This window comes from Asparagus officinalis, chromosome 8 (genome assembly GCF_001876935.1).
Source record: "Asparagus officinalis chromosome 8, Aspof.V1, whole genome shotgun sequence".
Lineage (NCBI taxonomy): Eukaryota > Viridiplantae > Streptophyta > Magnoliopsida > Asparagales > Asparagaceae > Asparagus > Asparagus officinalis.
In genome coordinates, this window is record NC_033801.1 from 124,452,818 (window position 1) to 124,463,709 (window position 10,892).

The 10,892-nt window shown below is 38.6% G+C and overlaps 1 protein-coding gene across 1 annotated transcript; it reads left to right on the plus strand.

The window, feature by feature from the left end:
- Window positions 5,084-9,801, plus strand: LOC109819407 (zinc finger protein VAR3, chloroplastic; the record flags this gene model as incomplete). The annotated part of the gene is given in 6 exon segments (XM_020385118.1): window positions 5,084-5,295; window positions 5,297-5,350; window positions 6,102-6,219; window positions 6,544-6,827; window positions 7,751-7,849; window positions 7,943-9,801. Coding segments are annotated over 6 exon segments (2,424 nt in total), but the record flags the coding sequence as incomplete, so codon positions are not given.

Sequence of the window (10,892 nt, forward strand, 5' to 3'; positions counted from 1 at the left end):
TTGTGAGTACTTCTCTGGTTTGTCCTGTGCTAGATACCGTATCATCCGAAGCGATCGCAGAACAAGTATCCGAGAGCTCATCCTCTGATGACATTCCTTCATGCATTCTCTTGTAGTCTCTATGTCTGATGGCTCCTAACTGGAGTCGGGACATCCGTTTGGTAATTCTTGAATTGACTTTTCCTCTCGGGGAAAAGTCAGGATTTGATTCACTTGAATACCATTTAGATTTTCCTTTATCAGCCATGTTGATGGTGATTTCAGGGAATTCGTCGTCTTGGACGGTTGATCTTCTCTTGCGGAAATGTCTCGGCTTAGGCTTCGACATTTTGGTGAAAAGACTATGGAATACCGAGACTCTTCGTGGGATGGCTTCTCGTTTTGTGTAGTCACATTCCGACTGTACTACTCTAACGAGTCACATACAGAAACAATGAGAGCTCATTTCTCGGACAATCCTCTTTCGCGTTTTGTTCACAACCCCAGCTTGATAGTATGATTCATCAGTATGATTGCCGGAAAATCATATCGTCTGTTGGTATGACCTCTCAGGTATAACGATGTCTTTTGGCAAACACGTCTTCTTCTGGGGGTGTAAAACCTTGTTGGCATTCTCAGGACAAATTATTGTTACCTTTGAGCGATCCAAGGTTATTTCAGGAGTCACACGTTTGGAACTACCCCCTTGCGGGTGTGGAGTCTTAACGGGCTCCGAATGCTGATTTTGCACAACTCCGGACTTTGGAATTCAAACTTTGCAGAGTTTTGGTGGTTCTTTGGCCACCGTTTTCTTGTTTCTTTCTCGTCTTTGTTGTAAGAGAGAACGGGCATGAGCAGTGTTTGCACGACACTTTTGTATTCGTTCTTTGAGGGTCGAATGAGCCCTTTTGACAAAAGTCCATTCATCCGTCGTTAGTTTAGCAGAGATATGAGTGATTGGTCATTGAGATAACTGAACCACTCGATGCCTCCTCGATTCTAAGTCCGTATAGTAACGAACTCCATCGGTTTGTTCCAAGGCCTTAGCCAATTAACGAGCGTGACGTTGGCGTCGCCTCTGACGAGCCCTCTTCGTCAGAGTTGACGAACTTCGATCGAACGACTCCTTAATTGGGGAGAAATGATCATGAACAGGGCTTCCGGCTTTGAATGTTGCCAGAATAATGTCGCGAGGCATGACTTCAACAATGATTGGGTAAGAGGCTTCACTTTTAGCCTTCTCTGGCGTATAGGCCTTCTTCAATGATGAGATCCTCTTGTACTCACGAGATAATGAAGATCTTGAAGAGGGCGATGAAATATATTCCTCAAACTTGGTTTGGTCGAATTCATACTCGACCATGGATTCAACCGGTATCTTGATTGGCTGCGACACAACGGTCTCGGCAGCGAGACCGTTGGCTCCCACTGTGGTCGCCAGTTTGTTTTCGTCAAAAGTTGGTCGATTACAGATTCAAAGTAAAATTAGTCTTTTTATAAGACTTTCTTACACAATGAAAAAAATAAAAAATACAACTCTCTTCAAACAAATGCAACGGGTATTTATCGCCCGCTGCTTGCGTGGGATCTTGGCCTGTGACGGGGACATTGATATCTGTGGACCACCGCCGATCAGATCTGATTGCTGAAAAATTGGGCAGAACTTCGTTGATTCGCGAAGGAATTAAGAAACAGTAGCACTTATCTCGGCAACGGTGAGATAATTGCTCTTCTTAAGATTATCGCAACGGGATAATCTTAAGGAACGGACTCGGGGAACTGCAGATCTGACGAGCTCCTCTTCTTTATGCCGACGAACTCGATCAGATCTCTACTCCTCCGGGCCGAGACACCTTAGGGTGTCTCCCACCGTGCCGAGACACCTTGGGGTGTTTCGGTTGGGCCGAGACACTTCGGGGTGTCTTAGCTTAGGCTGAGACAGTCCGTTTTGGATGCTTGTCCATTTCCTCCGTAACTTCTTCATCCGAACTCAGATTTGAGTGATTCAAAGTACGTTGGAAAGCCGGCGAGGATATTTATAAGCTCTGATGATTGGGTCATTGTGGGGTAAACTTGGATATGAGAGACATTTTCCCTTTTGTAAGCGACGTGGGGCTCCCGATTAGTTCGTATCTGTTTGCGTCAAAAGTTGGTTTTGCTGTAGAATTCATTATATCTTTGTTCGATTACAATAAATTCAAAAAAAAGATAGCCCTTTTATAAGACCTCTTTTACACAACAAAAGAAAAATTACAACTCTTGAGAAACAAACGCAGGATCGTTGTTTGGATCGCTGCTTGCGTGGGATCTTTGCCTGTGCCGGGAGCGCTTTGACTCGTGGACCACCAAATCACAGATTATGATTGAATCGTGAGGGGTTTAATGATTCTTTCTTCGTTTATCGAAGTGAGAATTTGAAACGATATCTTATCAAAGTAAGATAGTCGTTCTTCTTGAAATCAAGTCAAAGCTCGAATCTCAAGGAATTGCCAGAAGCTCAAGAACTCTGCTCTGTCTGCTCTGAAATGAGCCTAAAAAACGATCAGCCCCCCAAACAAATGATCACATGGGGGTATTTATAACCCCTGGACGAATAACCACTTCCGAGACAGTGTTTGCTAAAATTTGACTTAAATACCCTTTTGTTAGGCAAATGCGAGAATTTCCTCCCAAAGTTCTCATGCAACACCGACATGTTGCTTTAGAATTCTTTTAAACATATTTTTTTGTATAATTTATTGTTAAAACTACTGTAAGTATGTTTTAGACATACTCTATTTCAAAGTGGGATTTAACAGTAAATTTAACAAAAATTAAGAGTTAAAATATTATTAAATTAATATTTGAGTGTAGCAATGAGAATTTTCATGGAAATTTCTCAGGATTGCACAACTGAGGATATCAAAGTGTAAATTGAATAGGTTAGGACTAATAAGTGCTACAAAAAATAACCAAGGGTGGAAACTATAGGGTATGTAAGTTTAAAATCATCTGGTATTTTTCAAAGCAATTTATATCTGGCAGATCATAGATACACAAGCGTCCATCTCCTTATGTATTTCTATGTCTTATTAAAGGGTTAATTGCATATTGGTTCATTAAAATCATCCATAATTACAAATTAGTCTTTTATATCTTAGTACTTTCTCATCAGCCCCTCGGAACTGTATGCCTCTTCTAATTCCATCCATCTAGTTTAGAATTGTAAGTCTGGAGAGAGATATTCCATCATCTTTAATGGAATGAGAGGTTTTACTTGTTATACTTTATTCTAAAAATCACTAACCCATTTCTTAACGGGTTTAAATCCATTGCTCACTGATCCTAAAACCCAAACCCAAAGTTCTTTTTCCCCAGCGATCAAGGGCACCCTAAAATCCATTTTAGGACTCTTTCTATGGTAATATTCCCTCTAACCCTATATCATCTTCTAAAATATCAACTATATTCGTTTCTCATCATCCCATCTAATGCTCTAAAGTAAAAAAAAGTTGGATTTTTTTTATCTCAAACTATGTTGGATTGGTTAGAAATCTTCGTCAATTTCACTTAATTAGGGGGATGCTATTTCCCCATTCATAGAGCGACAAGAAATTGAGATCTGAGCGGCCATTGTGTTGCTTTAGGGGATAAATATACTAGATGGGGTATTTAGGTAATTGCATATGTTGTGTTAAGGTTTAACCCAACTATGGTTAGAGAAAAATATAGAAAAACTAGCAGAGGGATGAAACCGCAATAAAACTGCATACTTGAGAGACTAATGAGCAAATATTTAGATATGATGGACTACTTTTGCAATTATAGATGATTAAAGGACTAATATGAAGTTAGGACCCATTTGGATAATGGAAGTATTGGAAGTAAGAAACAGATTATAGAAGTAACTTTCAAAACTATGAAGTAGGAAGTAGTGGAAATAACAATTTTTTTGTTTGTTTCATTTATTTTTAGAAGTAGTGGAAGTAAAACTTCTTCCTCTTCATTTATTTTTTTTGGATAACATTTGAAAATATTACTAGGAAGTAATTAACACATGCTGCTTCCACAATTTTAAAGCCACGACACGCTCTTTAATTTGATCTAGCACGTTACAACCAGTTTCATGCCGCTATGACCCCTCGCCACTTGAGAGCAAGACGTTACAACCAGTTTCATGCCGCTATGACCCCTCGCCACTTGAGAGCAAGAAGAATCCTTCAACCACATAGCTTCAAAATACCCCTCGCCACTTGAGAGCAAGAAGAATCCTTCAACCACATAGCTTCAAAATAATTGTTTACCTCTCGACTACGATGAGACTCCTGATGACCATAAATTCCTATGAATCTCCAATTTCCTTCCTTCCTCGTTCCTTTGATCGTAACATCAACGTGATATTTAGACAAAATTAATAGACAAATTGTTCTCTTCATCCCAAGGAAAAAGCTGGCCGACGACCATCACAAATTACTACAAAACAATTGTTAAAATTAAGAGCACTTTTATCAATGAAAAGTTGTTAGAAGTAACTAATAAAGAAAATATTAATAAAAAAGTGTTTATTTCCTAATTAATATGCACTTTAACTACTTCCGAGCTACTTCTAAGTATTGAGGATTAGAAAAATATTGTGAAAAAAAGGATGACAAGCAGACGTCACATAAGCGCTTAAGAAAGTATTGTAAATAAATTTTTCAAAAAAACAAATATACTTTTTTGATTAAAAACAGTAGAAGTAGCCGGTACTTTTTTTTACTTCAGCTACTATTTCATAATTACTTTCCGTGTAACTTATAGATTCTTAACCAAATTCTCAAATAATATTTTATTTTGGGCTCCTTGAGGACAAAATAATCACTCCATTTCCTCCAGAACCTTCACCACCTCACAATCTCCCATCCCTAAACCCTCCCTCTCTCTCTAGGGTTTTATCCAATCCCCAACCTCAAATCCAAACCCTAAATGGGCGGCGCCTCAAAGATCCTACATGCCTCCTCTCGACCCCTTCCCCTCCTCTACCCCCGCCATCCTCCGCCGCCCTCCGCCTCGCCCGCCACTCCGCGCCGCCCTCTCCGCCGCCGCGTCCACCGCTTCCCCATTCTACCCCTCTCCCGGACCCTAAACCCCCTTCAAGCCCCAATTCCACACTCAGAGAGGAGAATCCTACAGCGATTTGGGGGCGATCAACAATTTGGGGCCGGTTTCGGCGGACGCTGTTTCGAAGGGGATTGCATGGCCTGAGTGGACGAAATTTGTGGAGAATTTGAGTGTGGGAGGGTATTCAGGGAGTGGTTGTGATGAGTTTGTGGTGGCTGAGGGCGCGCCGAGGAGTTTGCGAGGCGGGCGGGGCGTGCCTTGCGTTTGCGAGGGACCGGCCGGATGCACTGAGGTTAGGGCTTTGTTTTGGCTTAGTAATGATTGGAACTTTGTTTGGTTTGTGGCAGTTAGTGGAAGTTTGGATTTTGATCGAGTGCGTATATGTTTCTTTTAGATATGCATGAATTTTTGAGTGTTTCATTTCCTTTTAGGGAAAGATTAGAGCTTTATCCATTTAGGTTAACTCCCAAGTGTGAGTTTGTTAGAGGAAGGTATAAAACCAACAATTTACTATCTATATATAGTCTGTGGGCTAATTCAACCCATATTACCATGCTTCTGTTGTCCTGACTCCCTGTGGGTGCACTAGTCTAGTCCCGGTTGAACACTGTAATTTTGACATTAGCTGTTTAGCTCTGCTAGACTAATCCCAGGTGAACACTGCAACCTTGGCGTCACCATTCATGCCGCTCGATTGTAAATTGGAAGATTGGCTTTGCTCTTATATCATTTGTATGACACACAGAAGATCTCACACCTAAAGCTGGTTGTTAGAGAGAGAATGCCTGTATTCTCTTATAAAAGTATAGTTGAGTCTCTATCTAGCCAACTGAGACTAAATTACCCAATCATGTTCTTTTACATGCATATTTGTGATTTTTATAGTGTTTTAGATTTTGTTTTTTGGGTTAGAGAGTAAAGCTTTAATGTAAAAATTTAAATCCCATGTTTCAGTTATGTGCTTTTGTCTGGAGTATACAAAATTGGTTGCATGACGCAAGTTAACTCAAAAGTGGTTTTGGGTATAATGTTTGATCGAACAGATTGCTTGCTAAGAAGGATATTGAAGTTATCGTGGAGAAGGGATCTACCTCCTTGTTTAAGAATGGTGAGAGCTCAGCTAGGCTGATGAGGCTGTTTTTGAGCGGTGATGAAAGCACTGTAAGTATACTAGATACAAAATGTGATTTTTTTTCTTTCAAACTTTTCATTTTAACTTTAATTTGTCTTCAACTGAAACTGATAACAACTCCTTACTTTAATTTCAATAACACAATAAAACATTTTATGCTTCATAAGAGGCGTGTGTAGGTATTTTCTGGATGATTACCTGAGTGATATTGTCCTCATGCTTTAATGCACTTTTTCATTCAGAAGCCTTTTATTCATATCAGAGACAAAGACTGTATCCTGTTTCTTTTTGTTATTTGGTGATGTCATGCTTTTTGCTAACAGGCAGTTGTTCATATTGTGGAAAAATATTAGGTGTTGGAATCTGAGAGAGCACAAACTATTGATGTCATGCGGTATGTGTTGAGTTATGTTTATGATTCTCTCAGCATTCCTGATGGGATAAAGCATGAAGACACTAAACTAATGGAAGCATCTATCCGGAGCTTGTTAACTGAATTTGTTACTCTGAGCAGGCCCATTCAGGGTTCGAAATTTACTGAGTCCACTTTAGGACAGGATCCTGTTAGTTTTGAACAGTTTTCCAGGCCTCCCGGACAAAATATTGAGATGAAAAGAGGTGACTGGATTTGCCCTAAGTAAGTGGATTATGTGTACCTTATGCTTCTGATACTTGAGTGTTTTCCTCATGTACTTTCTTTATTTTTATGTGTATCTTGCTATCTTGTTTCATGGAATTTAAAATTCTGGTTCTAAGTGAACATTTTTTATGACATTTTTATAGTCATACATAACGTAAGATGTACTAGTCTTTACATAAAAGGTTCTGCAATTTTTTTTTGCTCATTTCAGTTAGCAAGCCAATCTATTATGGTTTAAAGAAGATTACTGAAGTAGAATGCTCAATAAGTCTCTTTTTATGATTTCCATTTTTCTCTATCCTTGCCTGGTTGTTTATGGCATAAATTATTCGTCAACTGAATCTGAGTCATGCAAGAGAAGTGGTCAAGGTTAAATTTTGGTTACCTTCTGTTTTATCAAATTCAAGTCAAACGTTAACCTTTAATGGATAATTGTCAATTTTGCAATAAGTCATTGAATAAGCTATCTTCAACAATTTTTGCTATCACTTTGAATGCTAAGTTAGGAATGGTTAAAAATCACCAAGATCATTTGAAGTGACTGTTTTTACCATTTATAGTTGGACTTCGCAGATCTTTTTCTAGATTGCTCATCTTCTTTTATGTCCCATCTCCTGCATCCTTATTAGACACACTTTTGTTCCTCCTATAAATTTCAACTGTCCATCTTAAATTCCTCTGTATACGAGCTTATTCTGCTTTCTTTGTCCATCACTCAGATTTTTAAAATATCTCAATTATTTTTAGTATGGACATTGAGGAGAACGTAAATTATATAGTGGTTCAGTTTGAATTAAATAAGCATGATTGGTATGCGCTCAAAAGTTAACTATTTTGCTCGTCATTTTTCCTTCTATAGCACAGATGGTTGCTCTTTAAAAATATGCATCCAATGCATTGTTTTTTTTTTAATTGTGCAGATGTAGTTTCATGAATTTTGCGAGGAACTCAAGATGCCTTGAATGTGAAGAGGTGCGGCCTAAAATGCAGCTGACTGGTGCAGAGTGGGAATGCCCTCAGTAAGCCATTTTTAATGTGTTCGTGGACACTGTCCAGAGTTTTTAAGACTTTTTTGTGAATCTGATCGTTGTCGAAATTGTTTACTGTTGCAGATGTGAGTTCTTTAATTATGGGAGGAACATGTCATGCTTAAGGTGTGATTGCAAGCGTCCTGCAGAAATCCCATCAACTGCTCCTTACGGTAAATCCTCTAGTGTAGATCAGATTCTTGGTAGAGGCAACACCGATAAAGCTGATCTTGAGCAGAGGCTTGCTGCCAATGATGAGAAAGCAGAGAGATGGTTCAACAAAGTTTCCCAACTTGGTGATAAAGCTGATATAAACAGTGCTGACGAGGACTTTCCAGAAATCATGCCTTTGAGAAAGGGGGTGAATAGATTTGTTGTTAGCACTAGGAAGACACCACTAGAAAGGAGATTGGCTAATTCTCCTCAGTCTGATACACCATCTGAGTCTTCAATTAATGAGAGTTTAGACAGGATTCTTGGTCGTACCTCGACTCCACCGGCGGCCGAAGAGGCAAATTATAGACAGAGTAGTGCTAAGACTGATCCTGGTTATGTTCCTTTTGTCCCCTTGCCACCAAATACTTTTAGCAAACCAAAGAGTTCGAATAATGAAGATTCATCTTCAGCAAGCCCAACTGGAAGCAATAACTACAATGAATCATCTGATGTACCCGATGACGATTTTCCCGAGATCATGCCTATGCGCAAAGGAGAGAACCGATTTGTTGTCAGCAAGAAAAAAGACCGATCTTTGACATCGCCACAGTATAAAAGAAGGCTAGCCATGGAGCAGGCCAATAAATCTGACTTTGTTCCTTTTGTGCCGTTTCCTCCCGGTTACTTTGCTAAGAAAGACAAGCAACCAGAAGCTACTGCTCCTTCCAACATTGAAGCAATTCCACTGAATCCTGCACCATCAGAAAAAGCTCAGGCTGTTCCTGAAAAATCCGACAATACTTCACAGCAACCTGAAACTAGGAGTTACAGTCAGAGTTATAACGCTTCACAGCAGCCTGAAAGTCGGGACTACAGTCAGAATTATAACACCTCACAGCAACCTGAAACTAGGGCTTATGGACAGAATTATAGCACCTCTCAGCAACCTGCAACTAGGAGTTACAGTCAGAGCTATAACACCTCTCAGCAACCCGAAAATAGAGGTTACAGCCAAAGTTATAACAACCCACAGCAAAGTGAAACTAAAGGTTACGATCATAGTTATAACACCAAGCAACCTGAAAATAGGGGTTATGGTCAGAGTTATAACTCCTCACAGCAAACTAAAAGTAAGGATTACAGTCAGAGTTATAACTCCTCTAAGCAAACTGAATCTAAAGGCTACGATCAGAGTTATAACATCTCCCAGCAAACAGAGAGTACGGGTTACAGTCAGAGTTATAACTCTAAGCAAACTGAAACAAAGGGTTACAGTCAGAATTATAACTCTCGGTTTTCTGGAAAAAGCTTGGAAGGGTCAGCTGTCACAGAGCCGGATCCTTTGGATATGTCAGAGGAGGCAAAAGCAGCGAGATGGTTCAGAAGAGCAGCACAAATAAAGAATATATCGGAGCTGAGTGAGATTCCTGATGAGGATTTCCCGGAGATAATGCCAATGAGGAAAGGGGTTAACAGGTTTGTTGTGAGTAAGAGGAAAACACCTTTAGAGAGGAGGCTTACATCTCCTCAGTATAGAAGGAACCTGCCCATTGTGAGGTCTGAACCGGAGAAAGATGCCAGCTGAATTCTGAGTATCTTCAGATCTTATGATTTTAGAGGTAAAAAATTTTGTTCTTGATAATTAATGTCGAATGTCTTGTAATGCAATAATTTAATCCTTGAGAAAAAATGTGATAGATATAAATCTTGACATGGTTTTTATCTCCGATGAAGTGTGTTCTTTAAGTGGTTTAAGGTTGTGGTTGAGATGATTTTTAGTTGGAAAAGCATGTTGTGGGATGTGAAATTTATTCATATATGCAATCTCTCATACAACTTTATTAGCTTTATGTGGGCTAAACTCGAAACTTGCACTGTTATATTGCTGGGCAATCGGGAAGAAATTGTTGAGATACCCTGTTCTCTGTTTTATAATTTTGTACACTGTTGTATTGCTGGATAATCAGGAAGAAACTGTTCAGGTACTGTTTTATAATTTTCCACTGATTGTGCAGGTATGTAGTGGCTGCAGAAAAATTGAATTATTGATCATTTTATAGGGATTTGCATAATTCATTTTTTTCTGCATTGCTGAACAACCAAGGAAAAAAGAACTGTTTTTGTACCCTGGCTCTCTGTTTGTATAATTTTCAACTGATTGAACAAAGGCTGCATATTGACTACCGACAAATTGGATAATAGTTTGTGTTAGAGCATCTCCAAGGGATCCTTTGGATATCCCTTAATTTAGGGAGAACTTTAAGGGAGGGGTTGGTTCTCCTCCAATGGTTTTCCTTTAAAAGTCTCCTACCCCTTAATTAATTATGTTTAGTTTTTTAATTTTATAGATTAGGATTTAATTAAATATGTGGTTTATTTATAAATGAATAAATAATTCAATATTAATAACTAACAATAACTAATTAATTAATTTAGATTAAAAAATAACCTTATATAATTATTAAATTAATTAATCATATTAAAATTTAACAAATAATTAATTTAGATAATAATTAACTATACATTAACTAAATTATATTAAAAAATAATTATATTATTTTAAATTAACTATACACTAACTAAATTTAATTAACTATAAATTAAATCTAAAACAAAATATATTATTATAAAATTATAAGGGGAAGGTTAAGGGACTTTAACCTTCCCCTTAATTTGGGGAGGATGTTAAGGGATATGTGGGTGAAGGGGGAAATTTCCGGCCCTTGGAGCTCATCTCCCTTAAAAAACCCCAAATTTAGCTAAGGGGCCGGATTTTTCCGGCCCCTTGGAGATGCTCTTAGGGATAGGTTTTTTTTTTGTTTTTCTTTGTTGTTGGCTTTTTTTTTTTTGGTTTTTGTTTGTTGTTGGGGGGGGGGGG